General features: G+C 36.8%; 2 protein-coding genes across 2 annotated transcripts; one reads left to right on the top strand and one right to left on the bottom strand.

Annotated features, from left to right (window-relative positions):
• Nucleotides 1–1,244: 1,244 nt before the first annotated feature.
• On the bottom strand, nt 1,245–15,403 carry LOC135632407 (DNA polymerase alpha catalytic subunit-like). Its single transcript, XM_065140964.1, has 31 exons — nt 14,190–15,403; nt 12,455–12,625; nt 12,257–12,340; nt 12,079–12,153; nt 11,130–11,194; nt 10,162–10,252; nt 9,833–10,018; nt 9,474–9,637; nt 9,265–9,379; nt 7,601–7,780; nt 7,410–7,523; nt 7,208–7,327; nt 6,803–7,117; nt 6,614–6,706; nt 5,617–5,735; nt 5,445–5,517; nt 5,270–5,326; nt 4,754–4,846; nt 4,491–4,613; nt 4,312–4,409; nt 4,165–4,210; nt 3,933–4,046; nt 3,768–3,848; nt 3,297–3,410; nt 3,120–3,209; nt 2,932–3,008; nt 2,623–2,845; nt 2,406–2,459; nt 2,148–2,267; nt 1,975–2,049; nt 1,245–1,895 (listed from the first exon to the last, which is right to left on the bottom strand). Exons 1-31 carry the CDS (start codon nt 15,360–15,362, stop codon nt 1,749–1,751), a joined length of 4,650 nt encoding a protein of 1,549 aa, XP_064997036.1. The 5' UTR covers nt 15,363–15,403; the 3' UTR covers nt 1,245–1,748.
• Nucleotides 15,404–18,122: 2,719 nt separating this feature from the next.
• On the top strand, nt 18,123–21,469 carry LOC103979107 (probable serine/threonine-protein kinase At1g01540). Its single transcript, XM_009395144.3, has 7 exons — nt 18,123–19,335; nt 19,519–19,623; nt 19,719–19,841; nt 19,947–20,117; nt 20,202–20,331; nt 20,393–20,602; nt 21,204–21,469. The coding sequence occupies exons 1-7, from the start codon at nt 18,683–18,685 to the stop codon at nt 21,351–21,353; spliced, it is 1,542 nt and encodes a 513-aa protein (XP_009393419.2). The 5' UTR covers nt 18,123–18,682; the 3' UTR covers nt 21,354–21,469.
• The last annotated feature ends 24 nt before the right edge of the window (nt 21,470–21,493 follow it).

Below are 21,493 nucleotides of genomic sequence, written 5' to 3'. Positions count from 1 at the left end.
AAAATAACATATTTGTCTTTGTAAAATTTTATATGGCCCATATAGAAAAGCCATCACATATGTTGTTGCCATCAGTATTTGTCCAAAAAAAACTCATGTTAATAATTTAGAATTATGATTGATATTAATTATTTAAGTTTTAAAAGTATAGAAATACCAAATGCCTAAATAAGATATTATGTGGACTAAAGTATCAACTAAAAATTTAATTTGTAATAGTTAATGGGCATTAACTAAGTTAACATATATAAAAGTTTTTATTTTATAAAGTCATATATACATATATATGACTTTTATATGGCATGCATATATATATATATATATATATATATATATATATATATCATCATTTATCATTTGTAAGTATAATAATATATATATATATATATAATATTTAAAATGTCAATATAACTAATAAAGGCCGACAATAAGTACCATTAGAATATGTCAAAAAAATAATGGTGCGAAAATATAGATAAACATCAAGAAAGAAAGGCAAATTGCTGCAAAAAAGCTTCACTCTTTGGGATTTTTTTCTTGGAAGTGTCTTGATTTTCAAAATTCTCTAACAATATTATTTTAATCATTAAAATATTTTGATTTGACTGCAAGCCATCTATTAGCCTTTTTTTTTTCTTTCTTTTCCTATGAATTAATTCATAAGATGAATTAGTCCCATTAAAATATAAATCACAGTGTTTTCAATCATACCAAAAAATACTATAAAGTAGTATAAAAATATTATAACATAATATGTTTATATAAATTTTATAAAAAAAATTATAACTGAATTGATTGGCCATATGGACCAATCCATTACAAATGGGAGGAAAAAGGGATAGATTATTAGTGCATTTTAATTATTACGTAGAAAAAAAAATACTCTTAGAAAATTTTGAAAATGGGAATATTTCTCAAAAAAAAAAAAAAATATTTTAGGAATTAGCCAAAGAAAGAATCAATCCATAAACACACTAATAATATAAACCTATATAGAAATAATCTCAAAGCCAAGTACTTCTTTTAGGTACATACAATACAACATAATAATATATTAGTGCAGAGGGCAAAGACAAACGACTCATTTAAAACCTCAGGCATATGCTAACGCAAAAGATCACAAGCTTCCAAGCGAGCGATGGCTCGTTGGGGGTTTGTGGCGATTGTCAAGTTCCACATCGCCATGATCGATGGTGGGGGACTAAAAAGAAGACAAAACAAGAAGCCACAAGAAAGTAGCAACATGGTGGAACAAGGGGCAAGCCAGCTCAGGGTCTTGTTTTATATTGTTTTTTTGGCACTCCATGAGGGAAGATTACCCAATGCCAAAGTTACGAGCACTGAGGGCTTGTCAAGGAAAATGTAAAATAGTACAGGCAGGTACAAAAAAAAAATTCAAGTAGGGTTATAAAATTGAATCTGGCAGCAAATTATGATATAGCTACAAAAATATTACAAACACCGGTAGCTGGATTCTGAACAATGGCACGGATTAGGCTGAGTAAAACTTAGAAGGATCCCCTGCTAAATTCTTTCTGGCTGAGTAAAACTTTCAACCATTTATTTGCAGCAAATGTCTTCCTGGCTGCATTCTTAGATCACCATCCATTCTCTGATCAGAGACGACGAGGCAATGGTTGTCAATGGTGACCATTGCCGGATGTCTTCTAAATTGTCGAGCTCGGTGATGAGGCAGCCAAGTTGTTGCTTGCAACTGAATAGATCAAAGTATCCATTTATCCAAACAATTAAACGGAGATACAAAGGTCATCGAGCTGCACCCATCCGTAAGAACACCGGTCACGGATCTTTTGAATCACAGAAGCTGCCGGGCTGACCACTGGCCGGATCATGGAGAGCTCTTTCTCAACAGGCGCCGTAACTTTTTGTTCCAACTGCAGCCATATAGTTCCAGTAAATAGTCGCACAATAGGTTGACAAGGCTATACAAACGAACATGAGACAAATTTTAACCTTCTCAAGAAACCATGTAGCGTCTAATACATGACAAAAGTAAGAAAGCTGCTTGTATAGATCCGCCTCCGTGTACTGCAAGACAACACACCGGCTTTTAATGTTCTAGTAGTATTTAGGCAGCCATTTGAGTGGAGTTCCAACTTCTGAAACATGATATTGCAATACTATACCTGTCTTATGAGGTGACCATTGCAGCGTGGATAGTTTGGGCAGACTGTTCCTCTTTCGGAATCACCGATTACCCGAAGATTCAGACTCCGAGTGGTGTATTTGCATATTTCATCATCGCACTGAAAAATACATTGTCAGATATATATATGATGTGCTGAAGGAGACTGGTCAAGGACATAGAATGACAAATTTGGCTATAGGCATTAAGGCATTAACAAAAAAATTTAAGCACAAGACTAATAAAGTTTGTAGCTTACCATCATCAATCCTTTGTAGTACGTACAGATGAAACTCTCAGCTTGCCTTTTCACCTGCAGAAATGATCATCGGAAACCAATTATTATCATTGCCAAGCATTTTTAGCAAAAGAGACTTATATTTTCACTGTAATTTCACCGACCAAAGAAAACAAGTCTAACTACAAAATACTTCAATATAAAAAGATAAGTCGATGTATATGCAAAATTTCTGAACCTGGTTAGCTAACATAGCTGAAGAAATCTCGCATCCATCAATACTATCTGGGCACCTTGGGCAACGCATTCTTTTCCAGAAGTTAGCACCTGTTAGGTCTTCTGCTTGTGAATCAGATTGGCTTTCTTTGTGCATGGTCGAAAGTAAACTCGAAACAGGAGGGCAGTCAAAGGTACTGGAGCAGCTGGGACACGACAACCTCAGAGGCTCACAGCCACGATACCTGAAAAGTAATTGTTCTTGCAGATTTATTTAAAAGTTTTCTAATGCTTACCTCAGACCGAACAACTTATAGCTAAAAATTTGTACCTTTCTTCATCATCTATTATGGCTGAAAGCACACTGGAAGGATCTTGGCCAACAGATTCAGATGATTTAAATTGGAACTGTCCAAAAAGAAATCACAATTGCATCAACAGAATGATCTGAATGAACCCCATGCTTTAGATTAGAGCATAAGAATGCTCTCGATGAACCAGTTGGTTTAAGAGGTGCACCTTAGATGAATCAAGCCCTAAACACTCAGCTAAACGTGCTGGACTAGTGCCCTGAATCGAAGCACACAGACGTGATACTACAGGATGAATCTGCCAAAGAAACAAATAGTTAATCCCAAAAGATGGAGTTCCTGAGAATAAAAGGTCTCTCAATCTTGGTTATCAAAAGTAACAAACCTGTTGTGACAAGTAGTAGTCAATGTCAATCATCCAATTGCTGTAGTCTTTTTTTATCTCCTCAGGATGTCTAGCTCTTTGAGCTATTCCAGTAGAAGAACCAGACAAGCTATCCTGCAGAATTAAAACAGAGCAACAGCAATAAGATCAGATGGATTTAGATAAAATACTGAAATACAACACATTTTATCACTTCAAGCTAGAGTTTAGCATCAGCAATTGTCCTGCCCAATAGAATAATGCCTAAGCTCAGGTAAAGTATAGTAGTAGACTGATATAGACCTTATATAAGTTCATTCAAGTCATCTCCCACTTCAAATATGGGACAAAACCAGGGTTTTAAAGCAATAATATTGAATCTTCCGATTCCCTACCATTAGAATGATCACTAAGTATTGCCTCTCTCTCCCATGTAGATTATGGCATCAATATATTATAAAGACACATATCAAAGTGATATTCTGACAGTACCTGCTGGCAGCAAATGATATAAGGAACCGTATCACCAGCAGAGCAGCCTGAGTAGCCATTTTTCTTCAATCTTAGAGCAACCTAAAAGAATTTTGACACGAAACAAATAATAACAAATAAACTATTGTACATAAATACATATCAAATAATTAAGTGAAGTCTGACCTGCACATGAGGTTGGTTTTTGGCATCTGGATAGTCTTTTGGTGCTTTTGTCAGTGTCTTTGTAATGACATACTTTTCAAGTGCTATTTCACCATTCCTCATGTCCTCTTGCACCTGTTTATATAGGCAAGAATGCTGAAGGTCAGATCAAAGACTAAATAAAGTTCATTTTCAGTAAAATGAAGTCACAGAAAAAACATGCTCAACAATGTTCCTTCTCATGCATCATTACCTTCATAAGACAACTGTGAATGGACTCCACAACTTCTTCACAGGTGCTGTAGTGATAAGAAGCCATAGGGAATAAAAAGAGACATCAGTGAATGTTTATTGACATCAAAGTTGTTTTTTTAAGATTAAACAAACAAGTAACCCTTACCTTCCAGATAATATCTGGCTGAGGCAAAAATCTCCTATTTCTTTTGCTAGCAAACTCCAATCACGCCGAACCATATCAAGACCTTTGCGTTCAATTACCTGCCTTATGTATGCCTTTTAGAATAGAATTCCAATGCAATGGGCTTGTTAATGGCATAAGAAATAAGAAAAACGTAGAACCTCATATGGCATTCCATCTTTAAAGAGCACTTTCACAGCCGCATATTTCTTCTTTTTCAAAAGAAGCATTCTCTTGTACAAGCCATCAAGATCAATCTCCAGACAACGATATTTTTTGTTGACCTGAAAGAAAGAGGACAAAAACCATTGATATGTTCCAACATTTCAGTTAGTAGTCATGATGAATTAACTACCTTATATAGACTCCTTCCAGTAACAAAACAATATTAAGGATTAAACATTGTGCACTTGGCAAGTTTCACCTCTTGGATGACTTTCCCCGCAATTGCTTTTGCCTTAGCAATGTCATCTAGCCCACTGTAAATCATGATTGAATCTGTATCCCCATAAATTACCTGCCAATACCCAAGAAATAGGCTACTAATTGAAATAAGTTTCTTTACTGAAATCAAACACAAATCCTTTAGACCACACAAGAAACTGATGTTGCATATTATTCTTTAGAAAAAGAAAAGGAGTGAAGACCACAATGAAAAGCAACAAGCAAGAATTGATCTGTTGCAAAGAGGGTGGATGTGGATGGTCGTTTTCAATGCAAAGGAAAACTATTTGCTTAAGATCAAGACGACCAGAGAATTGGAGCCTCGTCAAGAGAAGGCTTGATTGGTAGTATTAAGAAGGAAAGACCCTGAAGACCACCAGTTGCTTTTAAATGATTTGAAGCAAAATTGTAGCCATCTTTATGTAATGAAGCTTACCAAATTCGCATCAAAAATTCACAAGTAGCATAATGTTTGAGATTAAAAAAACAACAGTACCTCCAAGTTCAAGTTGTTCTGAACTAGATCAACAGTACTTTGCAAGATTTCCCTCCCCTGCATGTGTAAGAATGAGCGAGTATAAAAGGGAGATCACACTTTCCAGGTTCATATGTGTCTAGAACCTCCAAGAAAGTGAAACTGTTCAAACTTCAAACAATGCAAAATTTCTTACTTGCAATGTTATCAGTTCGGCGAGTGGTTTTGCATAAAATCTGGAATTGGAAAACCCCAAGCAACCATACATGCTGAAGTAAACCATTGAGAAAAAATAGCGTCAGAAATTAAAAAAGTGCAAGCATGAGCACCCAAGGTCTGTAGAACTTGGAAACCCAAAAACCATTTACCTGTTTGCAGTAAGCTTCAATGCTTGCTGCTGAATATCAAGCTGCTGCACTTTCAGACCAGAAGCAGTCTTAAGCCATGATTTAACCATTCTTCTTCTCTCGACCAAATTTCTCAACAACTGAGAAGTCAGAATTTTGTGCAGCATGTAAATCAAACAATTAAAGCTGAGGAAAACAATAAATTGAAGAAATTTGAATATACAAATAATTTGTACAAGATTATATAGAAACAAATTAACTACAATTATGGTCAGCAGATCAGATAATAAAGCTACTGCTGTCTAAAGCAGGAAAATAGGTCCAACACCAGCCAATTTGAAAATCAAGATCTGCCTATAGACTGACTCTAACAGCCACTCAAGAAAAAAGACTGAAGTAGTTAAAATTGTGAAGCATCACCCAGGGTGTGAGAAACTTTAACCAAGCTCAAGAAGCTCAGTCCAGATGAGTTTATTCTCTGGCATGCCTAGGGCACCATAAAAGTTTTGCATAGGGCTTAGTTGGCTATGGAAATGCAAGACTAAACTCATTAGTATCCAAAACAATCTAAAAGGAGTGTCTACCAAAATCAGTGATTAAAATCTAGGCATCAGGTCTTGTTATCACAATTGTTCATCAGAAACAAAGATTAATGTATAACAAGCATGTTGCTCTATGACCCGTTTCGGATGGCATGACTCGTCCAGACTTCCACACACTAAGACTGCAACAGAACTGATAAACTCAACTTACAAATTGATTTTAGGCGAAGAAAAATCTCCTATTCAAACCATATAATACAGGATAGTGCACATGGGATAGACCCAATAAGAAAGAATCTGGAGACCTGTTAGTCAATTTTAAATGGAAAGAACAAAAATGACGTTTTAAGAAAAAAAGGTCAGAATTAAATGATACAAATTTTCTCTCAATGCAGGCTCAGATAATTAAATATCAATGTCATGATCACTACATGTAAAACAAAGTAACCAGAAGCACTAAATAACTTGTCATTCACCTCAGGCAACACCCCAGTAGTTCTCAAAGATGGCAGACTAGGAACCAGACCTTCAGGAGATCGCTCAACTGTAGTGAAGCATATATTATACTCCTGTTTGCAAATTGAACGTCATATTTGAGAAAGCTGAAAACATAGAATAACATCAAAAGATATTTTTAGAAAACAGACCCATAACGAAAAGAATACCTGTATTATTGAAGGATAAAGGCTGTTGAAGTCAAGTAGTAGTATATACTTGTCATATAGGCCCTTTTTGGGCTCTAAAACTAAGCCACCAGCATAGGCAGGACCTTTTCTACCTTTTCCTTGATCAACATGATAAGCATCATTGTCTGGAGAGACATGATCAACATCATCATCACCCCCCTCTTCACCATTAGTTAATTTTCTCTTCATTGTACTATGTTCTTTAGCACGTGCAGGAATTTTATCTGGCACAATGTATTTTTTTGCATGAAATGCATGCAATAACAGGTATTCCACTCTTTGTGCTCTAGCACCCTAGAAAGATATATAATCTTATTAATTAAATATTTTTAATTAAGCCTCCCAAAGAGTTACGAAGAACAAAAAATTATAAAGAGGGCATACCTGAAGTGTTTTTCCCCAAAGATTGCCGCTGATATTAGTTAGTTGTCGAGTGAGGGGGAGAACACTTAAATGAAACATGAGTTCCAGAGATAGCCAGGCATTGATCTCACCATACTCAACCTATTTCCATACTTAATGTTCAAAAAAAGAAACAAGTGAAGCTAAGGTCCAATACGAAATATTCCAGTTCTAGAGTACTTGCCAGTTCAAGAAGCGTCTTTGATGATTGGAACATAGAAGGAATATCATGTGGAGAAATCTCCTTTGCGTCTCTATTTAGTTGTGTCTTTGCAAGTTGAGTCAAGGAGTAGCTTACCTAAAATTCCATTTATATCAGACATACAGCATGTCTCAGTCTCAAATGAGTAGAACCTCATAGGAAATTCAGCATACCTCTTTCAAGAGGTCTCTTGAACACAAATAAGTATCACATAGGAGACGACCTGCAATGCAAGACATAATTCCTGGACTAGCTCCAGACCCATAAAGACCACCTCCCTTGGTGAGTTTAGGCATCACAGAGCGCTTTAGGCGACCAATTTTGGACCACATGCTACTTGGCACCTTGCAAGCCTGCAACAATAAGAGGTCATAAACACACTATGTTTATTCTTAGATTAGTATATATATCAGAAATATAACTGAATGTGGAAAAAAAGGTTGAATCTGTACAAGCATAACCACACAAGAATGGAACTCCTAGTTTTTAGGAAAAATTATCTAAAACTTACATTCTCCTGTAAAGATTAGAATGTCATTTATTTATTAAGACAGTTAATGAAAAAATATAGGTAGAAAAATAAAGATTTGCATATAATTTTTATTAATTTAGAGAAAGCAAATGATAGAGTTCCAGGAGAGTTATTATGATTGATTTTAGAAAAATATATATATCCACTAATTATATTGGCATTAGTAAGGATATGTACGATAATGTAGTTATTAGTGTTAGAATTATAAGCAATGTGTATAATGAGTTTCTTATTAGCATAAGATTGTATTAAAGATCCATATTAAGTCCCTACCTTTTCACATTGATAATGGATGAATTAACTAGTCATTTACATAATAGATCCCTTGATGTATGTTATTTGCTAATGATATTATCTTAGATAATGAGAACTAAAGTGAAATTAATTATAAACTTGAATTATGAAGACAATCCTTATAAAGTAAAAGTTTTAGATTTAGTATGATTGATACTAAATATATGAGATGCAATTTTAGTAATACTAAGAATAAATAGCATAATATAATAAAGTTGGATGGACAAGAAATTCCCTTAAGTAAAAACTTTAGGTATCTTGAATTAACTCAACAATATGGAGAGGTCATTGAAAATATTATTTATAAAATAAAAATAGGATGGTTAAAATGACAAGGGGCATCAGAAGTCTTAGTGTGATCATTGAAAACCTTTGAGATTAAAAGAAAAATTTTATAAGATAGTTGTGAAACCAATAATGTTTTATGAATTTGAGTATTGGACAGTAAAGAAGCAACATATACAAAAAAAAATTGTACTGCTAAGATGGATGTATAGAGTTATGAGAAAAGATAGGAAAAAATATTTTTTATTCATGAACAATTATGTATCGCTTCGGTAGAAAATAAAATGAGAGAGAATTGCTTAAGATGATATGGACATGTGCTTAGAAGACCTATAGATGCAGTAACTAGAAGAGGTCAAATAATTAATATTAGTGATATGAGGAGAGGTAGAGAAAGACCTAAATATTAGAAGTAGAGGAAGATCTAAAAACACTTTATAGAAACTATAAATAAAGATTTAGGTATTCTAAACTTAACTAGACATATGATTTTTTACTGATCTCAATAGCGACAAAAAATACATGTGATTGACTCTAAATAGTTGGGACATACAACTTTGTTGTTGTTGTAAAGATTAGAATACGAGTTGTAGATAGGAACAAAAAATAAACATAGAAAATGTGAGTTGAAGACCAATGTAATTGAAACAAGTTTCTGATAGATCTAAGTTGTGCTTGTTTCTGGATGCAAACAATTTTATGCAAAATATGGAAACTGAACCAAACCTGAGCCCGATGAAGAAGAACATCAAGGTCAAATCCTGATATATTATGTCCAACAAGTATATCACTATCCAATTTGTTCAGTTCAATCATCAAGCGATTCAGCAATGCCCGTTCACTACAGGTGGTGCAAAAAAGAAATTATCAGTGAATGATGCAATAAAAATGACTAAAGAAGGTGCACTTTAAGTGAAAAAGCAAGAACTGCTTACCTGCTCTCCAATGACACAGTGTTCACCCCAGCCCTTAAATTTCGATCAGAAACTTCCTTTGTAAGACCCATTGGAAATATGCCTCCTTCAAGCTTACGGACAACAGAAAAATGAGTAAGTGTTCCCCGTTTTTTCCACTCAGATGGAACCATAGGCCCGTCAATCTGAAAACAAGTTTTCAAGAAAATGTCCATGAGTGCAGAAATCAAATATGTAGAACACAAACAAAAGCTGCAAAGTGTAAGACATGACCAAGTTTCAAGTAAACAACATGACTAAGTTTCTAGAAATTCAAGTGCCTGATAAAAGAAAAAACTTTAGTCTTTACAGATCTCTCTTCTATCAAAACTTGTGCATACCTTTGCCTTATGACAGCAGATGACAGAAGCTGTCACTATCTCATTAGCATTACTCTTCTCATTTATAACAGTTTTCAAATTTATAGCCGTAACAATCACTGGAGGAATCTCAAGCAAGGTCTTTGAAGAAGTGACACATATATCTTTGGGGCAGTCAACTAGTATTTCAAACTTGCACCAGCTGACCTGTTTTATGACAAAAACTAACTATTACTAGGTGATATTAAACAGGCATTTCTCAATAGTAAATAAAAAGCAAGAGTTTAAGATTTATCTAGAAAAATTGCACTAAAACTTGATAGTACCGAAAAGATAGATGAAGAACATACCCTCTGAGCAGTTGGGCAGCTCATAAATTTTGAAATTGATAACCATGATGGTCCCTTGATCTTCCTTTTGATCAGAAACAACTCCAAAGAACTGGAAAACAACATCTTTATTACTTCTTCGCAAGAACATACAGATATTCATAAAGCCCAAACCAGGGTTCACAGTTTCATGTAGGTATTGTATCAGTAAGAGCATGGACCAGTACAGTACTGGTCCATACCAATGTACCCAGTGTTGTCAGTATGGCAGTGCACACCAAGTCTAAAAGAAGCCTAAAACCAAATAAAAAACAAAAGATAAAAATTGTTCAATAAAAAGCCTGTCCCACCCTATAGCGGGCAATACCAACCCAGTATAGGGTGTACCACCCAGTTTACATTGGTCCCTATACCACTAACCTGTCAGACCTGTACATAGGGTGTACCACCTGACATAAATCCGATACCAAGTGTACCACCCAGTTTACACTGGTCCGGTGTCATACTGGACAGTATTTGCAACCTTGGTACAAACCATATCTGACACTAACAAAGGAAAATATTATGATCAGTAATTTATAAACATTTTCAACAATGGACGCCAAGTTTAAGTTCCAACAAGTCAACAGTTAGCTGTCAGTTAAATGAGATCCATCATGTTCCCCATGGATTTTATTACACTAAAGACCACCATGTAGATCATTGACCATGTAATTCTTTTTCATTTCAAGTGGCGCTTGTCTGTTACTATGAACATTACTAAAACTAATTTGTGTTGACCTTCAACACCTAACTTCACATGCATACAGTAAATAAAATGCAAAACATTGAGAAGTTTATAGCACTAAAAACATTTCTTTCTTCAGAGATTTTGTGATGTCTATAATTTTCAACTTTAAGAACATAGGAAATGTGCACCAAATTGTGTTAATTCCTTCACATACATGATTCTTTTAATGTCATGCATGGAATTATATTTGGCACTTTACCTGCTGTATGTTCCAAGCAACGCAAGGAAATACTCTCCTCTAAGATCAGCTGGAAGTGGGGGATCCTGTGAACAATTTGAAATACTAATATAAGCACTTCAATGATGTGCACAGAAGGAAGCCTTTTGACAGAAGGAAGCTTTTTGATTTTAAGATAGAAGGAAGCCTTTTGATTATTATAAAAATGATCAGATATTAGACCACATCCAAACAGCAGCTTCCAAACAGTAAATCGAGGCACATTCTCTCTGCAGTCAAATGATTGTGCACCAAATCTTGTAGCATCAGTTTTTGAAACAAAATATGAAAGAAGATACGTGCTCCAAATTGCACAATTGTAGTATGAGATTAATATCAAACAATCTTAAAAGTGAAGAGCAACATAAGATTCATAACATAAAGACCCATCTCAACTGAGAAAATATACATCCAACTAAATTAGAATAGGTGTTTACTTAAAATGTGAAAATTCAATATACTAGCCCCAGAAAAGAAATATGACTGGAAGAAGTTTGAATTAAAAACTGGACCAGATGTGAACCCAAACATATAGTGATGATCTCTGCATGTATCTGGATCAGTAGGAACCCAACCATAAGGTGATGCTTACTTGGGAAGGATCTAGTTATGTTTGTTGCACAACAGAGCAATTGGATTCGGGAACTAGCACATAATTCATTTATGATCATGTATCAGGAAACTCTGGACATAAAAGGCAAGTCATGAGTTCTTAATTCAGATTTCCTGATAAGCAAATTCCACCACTGCTGGACAAAAATCCAAAATCAGCAAAATCAAGGAAAATTCCATATCACGTTATTCTGAGGAATTTGATCAGCTTATGATATTCTTATTCTCACAGATACATTAGCCAATGAGCAGTACCATAACATTTAGAAGCAAGAGAATGAGATTCATGAAAAAAAAAAAAGCATTTCAACTGAGATACCTTAAATGGGTAGTTGATCTTGACAACATACTGTTCACCAGTAGGAATATCAGACCGCTCAAAGGCATAGCTCCGCTGAAAATTTCCAGTTTATGATCAGTCATTATAGAGTTATAAGATGGAAGCCCATAGACGTTGTGTTCATCTATAAAGAAAACAAGCATGGACTTCCACAAACCTTAACCGGTGCCATGCTAAAAGTTGATACATTCAGATCCAGCAATCGTTTTGCAATTTCACTCTTTATTCCAGATGCCATCTCCTGTGAAAAGTGTATGAATATCAAAAGTTGGATCATTCCATATATCTCAATTGCAAAAGAAAAGAAGGTGCTATCATGTTCATGTTATAATGCCATGCAAATGTGTAGACTTACTTGCAGAGTTGTTCGGAGAGCTGCTTCTGAGTTTCGAGAATCAGGAGTATCCGTCTCAAACTCAGCTATGGTTTTGCTGTCAAAAACAGAATCTTTTGGGATAGCATAAACACATCTTTGCATGTTTTTCACGATGACACAACAACTATGATATGCGCTGCCTGCTTTGACCTTGAGCACATAGAAAGAGTGCACCCAATCAAAATCCAAAACAACAAAACTGCTAGCAGAAGAAGACAAAGTTGAAATAATAATATCCAAAAATACATGATTGCAAAAAATTATAGCTATACAAATAAATGTTAAAACCAATACAAAACTTTTACAACATAACAGGTTAGCAAATATGACTTTCCAGCCTTTAATTTCAATAGAAAAGGTTAATTTCTTAATGGATTTTCTTGCTAATCTGTACATAGAATAATTTTGTTTTCTATTATATTCTGTCGGAAACGTTTATATACTTAATAGTTTGTCTCCATGGAACGTGTCTCTTGGCAAATATAAAGTTACTCCTTTGCAACCTACATGACCACAATCTGAGTCACAAAAACAACCTTTTTACTCACAAGAGGGGATGTAGGGAACGTGTGACGTGTAAGGGCTCAGTCCCATATTGCTAAGCCCAAGCCTGCATGTGCTTATAGGTGAACCACTCTTTTGCTTTCTTGGTTAAGTTTCTAGTGCTTGTGCAACCACAACATGCAAGCAATATCATACCCACTATTAATTGATTTTTACAATTTGCACATGTTTTTTACAATTTGAAACTTTTTACTGATATTATTGAACTTTCCACAAGTCTATCCTCATTAAATAATCATATCATACCCACTATTGATGCTAATTAATTAGTTGGTGTTGCTATCTAATTGGTGATGTTACCACGTCGATACACTTGGAGAGACATTTGGTGACCTGTTATTCTGGTGCTACAGTCCATTCCCTCCAACATTTTCTTCAAAAGAGCTCTAAGGGATTCCTTTGTGATCTTTCTTCATCCTGGATCCTAGGTGACTGTTATGCTCCATTAAGGCTTCAGGACCCTCCTGTATGCATAGGTCAAGGTGTGTGATTGTTGCAAGTCGGGAGAGAACCATGAAGTGTGTGTGCGTATGATGAAAGCATCTATCTCCAAAAGACTGTGTGGGAACATGCCTTGAAGGCTTGAACAATCAGAGACATATTTTAAACCCTCTTTGATATACTGCTAACTTCTTGCATTGCTATCATTTCCTGACATCAAATCCTACAATAATTCATACTTGACACCCTCCACAGTCAGAAAGGCATCTCGGTTACAAACACTAACCATTAGACAAGCAAAGAAGAGACAAGATCATGTGTATGTATCAAACACAAACGATTGATTCCATACACTAAAACATGAGAATGATTACAACCAACGAGAACCATCTTAGGGCAAAAAGCACTTGTGGGACCTTACATTGAGTGTGTGCCATGCTATCTTTCTGAGAAATTGCATGGCTAGTCATCCATAATTTATAGGTATAACTATATTGCAATATCTTCACACATGTTGTGTCTGTCAATCCCTAGAAACCCAGACTAGTTATTGTCACATAAAGAATTTTCATAGTGAAAGGGGTACTGAATACATTGATTCATTTCAATAGTGTGAGTAATGTTTTCGATGCGCAAAATATATATCTTTTGATAATTCAATACAAACCATTAACAGATCACTATAACTGAGTAGAATGGAGTAACTTACCTTTCCAAACAAGTACAGGGTACCAGAATTGCCACCAAACATCTCCTCATGCGCATCAATTATGTAGAAAGGAAGAGATCCATCAGTATCCAGGGTAAACTCAGACTTCTCATCAGCGTCAACATTGACCTTTGACTCATTAACCCCTGCTTCAGGCCCAGCATGTGCCTCTTCCCCACATACAGCCCTCCAGCCAGCAGTCGCACTCATCACAGAAGCATCATTTTCCACTTTAATTTTTGCATTAAGAGAAAGCCTCTTTTCATTCTGTGGCTCCTCCATCTTAGCATCAGATTTTACCTCATTGAAACCACCATCAATAGCAGGTTCAACACTGTGATCCAAATCCTTCTCTTCTCTTGCTTCCATATCCACATTATTTTCATGTCCCATATAATCATCTTCTTGAAGCCCCGACTCTGATTCAGCCAATACCTCCTCATCCTTGGCCTTACCAGATTCGACTACACGATCATTGACGACAGGCTGCGGCAGCTCAGCCTTAATTTGGACCACCGGTGGTGTCAAGATAGCAGTTCGAGGCATGTTAAGGATTCCGCTTGCCAAGCTCCGCCGCCTCCTCTCCTCCCGGTCGGTCTCGTCGGGTGCAAATTCGGCAATTACATCATCCACGATGCTGTCAGAAGACAAGGAGGATCCCTTCGTCCGATCGTTCTTCTTGAAGACCGAGGATGTGAACATGGAAGAGAGGCGTTGCTTGCCCATCATCGCCGCAGCCGCCGAGAGAGAGGAAGGCGGGGGCTTTTTAGGCGCAGGGTCCTTCCTGGGCGCCTTCCGCTTCTTGGGCCGCTCCTCGCCGCCCAACAGGTCCTCCTCGTCACCGGAGAAGTAGGGGAGGTTGGGGTTGGACCAATCCTCCTCCTGTCCCTCGTCGGTGTAGCCGAGGCCGTCGTCGTCGACGATAAAGCCGCGGGCCTCCTCCCGACGGCGCGCGACGAGGGCGGCGTAGTCCTCCTCGGCGACCGTGTCATAGATGGGAGCCTCCATCTTGATCTGGAGACCACCGGCATCAGTACGTCGGCCACCGGAGCTGCGTAGGGCTTTGAGGCGCTCGAGGGCGGCAGAACGGACGGCGGAGTCGGAGCCACGGCTACGAGCCCGGCGACCGGAGACGGTGGGCTCCTCCATGTTCTCTCGCTCGCTCTGCTCCATGGTGCAGCGGATCGAGCGACAAGCGATAGGAAAAGAATCGACTAATTTGGCGGGAAGAGGATCGAGGTTTGGCGCCAAAAGAATACAAGACGACTAGGGTTTCCCCGTGGCCGGTTCGGATTCAATGTTAGGATGCAAATAGAGCAACAACTTAAAGCACCTGTAATTCTCTACCACGTGGATAAAGACAATGAACAAAGACTATTAACCGTTGCATCCTCCGTTAATGGTATTATTATATTGGACGATTTTTTCCCCCGTTTCCAAAATGTCTCTACTACTTGTAATAAATAAAAATGATCTCAATGGCAATCAACAACTTTTATTTTATTTTGAGTTTATTGTCGAAACTATCTAAATCGAATCAATCAAAATGATTCAATGTTCGATTGGAATGTTTTTAAATGGATTATAATGTATTTTGATTTTGAACTAAAAATAATATAATCATATTCAAAAACACTATAACACAGTTGATTAACCTTATTATATTCATTAATTGTTAACCTTATTATATACATTAAGGTTTTATAAAATATTTTATTTGTGGGTTTTTATGTAATTTTGAATTGAAAATTAAGAATCTTTTTTGACATATTTCAAAATGAAGGATGACAAGTCTTTTTTTTTACGTCACATTAAATTTATTCATATAATTTTTGATTTTTTTTATAATATTATATTTTTTATAAATGATAATAAAAAATATTATCAATTATAATACTTTTGAATTGACTTACCGTGTTTTTATAATCAAATCCAAATTTTATGACTCTAATAAAAAAGATTATAACTCAGTTTCAATTAATTGAAAATTTGACAAATATATAGTGATATATATTTGGGAGTATTATAAAATTATTAATATCATAATTTAAATGATTTTGGATGAAAATTACGAACATCATGATATGTTTCAAAATAAATCATGATAAAAATTCAAATGTTTTCTATTTTGTTTTAAGTTTAGGTATAAATATTTTTAAAAAGCTTATAATATTTATAGTAATTTATTATGACTGAATGATAATAAAAAACGTATTTAGTTATATTATTTTTCAATAGAGTTATAGTGTTTTTTGTTTAATAATAAAAAAATCTTGTAACTCTATTCAAAAATATTATAAATAAGAAACATTGCAACTCTATCTAAAGTTAATATAAAACAATAACACTGTAATTGTATTAAAAATATTATAGTGGATATTTTATAAAGAACTATATATAATATAATTATCTAAATCTTTAGTCGATTAAATTTCTTATATACAATACTACACTTACTTTCTTTTTTTAATGACAATCAATATATAATATTTACACTTCTAAAATTGTCATTTTAGATAATTGATTTTTGATATATTTTTAAAGTTATATTATATATCGATAATTGATTTTTGAATGGGTATATGATTTGTTAAAATTTACAGGAGCAAACATAATATTTTCAAACTTGGAAGGACAGATATGCAATCTAATTATTTATCCCTTCCAAACTTAAAAACCTATTACTGGAAGTTGAAATTCTAATTAATATTAACATGCTTTAAATTTTTTATTGAATTAATATAAATATTAATAATATCTAAAACTCTTTGTAATTCTATATGCTTCTAATCTTAACCATTAGCAGAAGCTAACTAACCTGATCTCACTATATGGAAATAATTTCTAAATTAACTTACATTAAAATCAGCTGATATCCCTAGATGTATTGATTTTATAAAATATAAAAATATAAATTTAATAATCAATATTGATGAATATTTAAATTAATTGATTTTTATTATAATTTTTTTAAAAAAAACTTATGGCTCCGATCGAATAAACCTAAATACCAAAAGTATTACAAAACATTTTTAAGTCATTTGAATGAAAAAAAAAGTAAGAATTCTCAATATGAAATGTAAAAGCATGAGATATTATCCAATAAAACTAAAAAAATTTATTATTATTATTTACACCCTGCTCAAAAGTCTCCATATGTGACACTTTCCTTGCACACTATTTTTAGTGGAATCAAACAAAGAAAGTTTCTTCATAGATAGAGCATGCCCTGCCCTGCGCAACAACGACACGCACAGATCGAGAAGTAGAATTAAACAAAGAAAAATATCATCTTTTTAGTTCATTTTGCTTTCCTTGAATGCCAGACGAATCTATACTGTATTGACTGCAAGGCTACTGCATCATCCGTGGAATCTTCCTTTCCAACAATCCCCACCCCAGAGGTAAGAGAAATATGGCAGCTTTTTTTGGTCCTTTAGGAGAACAAATGATGGCAAAACACCAATATCATTGATACCTAAAGCTAAGTGGCTATTCAGAATTGTCTGAAATCAAGACCCATCCCACATCTAGCTATAACATTTCCTCATAAACAATTGTCATCAACCTATGATCGAGCAGCCATGGCCAGGACCTTGGGGAGCAAAACTTCCATGGTCATCATTGTCGAATGTCACCACCTAGAACACCACCCCAGTCTGCAAAGTTGACAAAGTGAGGTAGGTTTATTGAAGAAACACTTGGTGACGATGACATCCTTCCACAGCAATTAAGAATCCATCAGACAAATCTTGTTTTTTGTATGATAGCAATGAGGCTACCCTAGACTAAGAATGAGGATGATGAGCTAATAGTAGGCAGTATATCATACGAGAAAACTGTCATCTTGGAGGATTTCAATTATTTAGTGTGTCCCACATGACAGCTGCAACCTGGTCATCTTTTTTCCTTCCTCCATTGCCATTGCTGCTCATACGCTCTCTCGTATTTCCACTCTGTGTTCAGCCGCTTTGGTTGTTAGTGCCCATCTTTGGTGTATTTACAGTGAGCGGTGCTTTGGACGCCCACAAAGAAATCAACATTGCACACTATGATCAGCACAAAACGTGCAAATCTGTCTCTTATAGTACTCTCCAGCTCAAGATCCCCTCAAATCTTCACTAATTTAATAGCTCACTGTGATTTCTTCTTTGTCTCTGTTATCAGCAGCAGACACTGCTCTCTGTTCTCCTGCCTTGCTTCAGTGGAGTCTTCCCTCATCATCTTCGTCCCGTGTGTCGTCCAAATGCCTCTCTTTTCTGCTCTTTATTGATTCCAATCCATCAGGCTTCTTTAATCTCGTCAAAAGAGCATCTTTTCCAACAATCCACTAGCTAGATTAACTTATCTTACATTGTTTCTCTTAAAGATCACATTTTTATTGCATCTCTAATTGTATTTATCCTCCTATCCTGCTGTCATTTGCTACTTGCTTCTTTCAGCAAAGGCCTCATTTTTATCGCCATCCCCTGCTTCGGAGGAGAAGCGAAGCGATGGCGGGCTACAGCTCGCCGTTCCTCAACGACGAGCTGTCGAAGCGCACCGTCATCTTCGGCCTCCACATGTGGGTCATTATCGGCATCGGCGTCGGCGCCGCCTTCGTGCTCCTCCTCTTCCTCATCTCCCTGTGGCTCGCCTCCAGGCGCAGCACCGCGCCGGCCGCCATCCCCAATATGTCCAAGGAAATCCAGGAGATCCACGTCGACCCGTCCCGGCTGCCGGACGCGAAGCTGCTGGGCCAGGCGCTCCAGAAACCGCCGCTCCCCGATACCGAGCCCCCGCGGGCGTCGGTGGAGCGGCAGGCCCTGCTTGTGCCGGCGGAGGAGGAGGGGCCAGCGGCGCAGCAGAGAATCCACATTGAGATCGGGAAGGACCACCGGATCACCTATCCGGAGCGCCCAGCTGTCGGCGTCGGCGGATCGTCCCACGCCAGCGGCGAGAGCCGGTCTGTGGAGCAGGTCTCCATCGCGGCCCCTGAGGTGTCGCACTTGGGTTGGGGGCACTGGTACACCCTCCGGGAGCTCGAGGTGGCAACCAACATGTTTGCCGACGAGAAAGTGATCGGAGAAGGCGGGTATGGTATCGTCTACCATGGTACTTTGGAGGACAACACTCAGGTTGCAGTGAAGAACTTACTCAACAACCGGTAGCAATCTGCAAAACGCCACCTTTTCTTTCTACTAATCTCTTCTCCTTTCACTTTGCTAGAATCAAATTTTTGGCTTGGTCTGGATTCCCCATTACTCTGAAATGTTCATATGATTGTATGTGGGAATTAATCCTTGGTTGCTTTGATATGTTCATTGATATGATGTGCCATTGTGCACAGGGGTCAAGCTGAGAGGGAGTTCAAGGTGGAAGTCGAAGCAATCGGCCGTGTTCGCCACAAGAATTTAGTGAGGCTACTGGGTTATTGTGCAGAAGGTGCTCATAGGTATTACATATTTTTCTGCCCATATTCTTCTTAGTTCATCACAATGCAAGATACAACATTCATTTAGTTATTCAGCCAAATGTTTTGCCTCTTAGGATGCTTGTCTATGAGTACGTTGACAATGGGAACTTGGAACAATGGCTTCATGGGGATGTCAGACCAAGCAGCCCTCTCACATGGGAAATTCGCATGAACATTGTGCTTGGAATGGCAAAAGGGTACACTTTGAGGGCCAATATGATGCTAGTTTAAGTGTTGTTTAATCATAGTTAAATTGTTTGGACTCCTCAGGGAGCATATCTTGAGACCAGATGTTCATGCAGGATAATGTACTTGCATGAGGGACTAGAACCAAAGGTAGTTCACCGGGACATTAAATCAAGCAACATTTTGCTTGATAAGCAGTGGAATCCTAAAGTTTCAGATTTTGGGCTGGCCAAGCTCCTGGGATCAGAGAGGAGCTATGTCACAACACGTGTCATGGGAACATTTGGGTTGGTTTTACATTCATTCGTGCAGGGTTCTAGCTAAAGGATGCCTTTCTATTGACTGAGTTGTCGATATTTTCTTTTCTTCAGATATGTAGCTCCTGAATATGCCAGTACTGGCATGTTGAATGAGAGGAGTGATGTTTATAGTTTTGGAATTCTTATAATGGAGATTATTTCTGGCCGAAGTCCGGTAGATTACAACAGGCCGCCGGGAGAGGTTAGTTTATCGATTTATCGAGCATGACTGGTATATGTGAACTAAACTCCAAGTAATTCAGGTAAACCTAGTTGAATGGATCAAAACAATGGTCACCAACCGGAACTCCGAAGGCGTGTTGGATCCCAAGTTGCCTGAGAAACCTTCTTCAAGGGCCCTGAAGAAAGCTTTGTTGGTAGCACTGCGATGCGTGGATCCTGATGCACAGAAGAGGCCAAAGATGGGGCATGTGATACACATGCTCGAAGTTGACGATTTTCCTTATAGAGATGTAAGTCGAATCCCATATTTTCTGTCTGAATAGTCTTAGAACTGTTGCTGACAGCAAAATCTTGATTTTTTTTCCATCTGCTCCATGGTTCACTAATCTTTGTTTCACATCATATTGAGTCCTTTGCTTTCTCATATATCAAGTCTTAGCTCTTGTGAGATGAAATCTATATCAAAATATAATTGGAATATATCATTTGATTTGTTGTTTACGTCTATGATTAAACTACTAGATCAACATTTAAAGTCCATTGTAACAAAATTATCAGACTGGTGAATCTCCCGACCGATCCTCGATCCTTTGAGAAATGTGACTTTTGGCCTACTATGGTTTCTGTATGTTCTTGCATGCCTCTTTGTTCTCGTCTTCCATATAGATGTGCTCTGTGCCTCGAGTAAAAGCACATCAAATCACATAACTTGTGTCAATGTATTTTTGTATTCTACTATATAAAAGTGATAGATACAAACATGCTAGAAAGGCACAATTAATATGTTTCTTGTCTCTCAAATCCCACATCATGTTCATCTATTACCATACCACAACTGAGATTCTTTAAAATGAGTATTATTTCTAAATTGAAAATATTTTTTTCTTTCAGGACCGACGAGCTGTGAGAACATACCGAGATAGTCCGCAGGAGAAAGCAAGATTGTTAGAGAGGCCTGCGGTCGAATCTGGTGATAGTAGCGGCTACGAGAGCAACTCAACTGTCAACAGGACCACTAGGTGGAGGAAGCAAGAAAATTAGCTTGTAATCTTAGGACATGTTATATTTAGATGTTTAAGCAGCACTCCAAAGTATGGATCCAGATAAGCTTTACTTATAAGAAAACAAGTTTCATATGGTTTCTCCATGCTGACTTTGCTAGTGTGCCATGTTCTTCTTTG

This window comes from Musa acuminata, chromosome BXJ3-3, assembly GCF_036884655.1.
Source record: "Musa acuminata AAA Group cultivar baxijiao chromosome BXJ3-3, Cavendish_Baxijiao_AAA, whole genome shotgun sequence".
Classification (NCBI taxonomy): Eukaryota; Viridiplantae; Streptophyta; class Magnoliopsida; order Zingiberales; family Musaceae; genus Musa; species Musa acuminata.
Note: the sequence above shows the minus strand (reverse complement) of the source record. Positions and strands in the feature narration are given on the sequence as shown.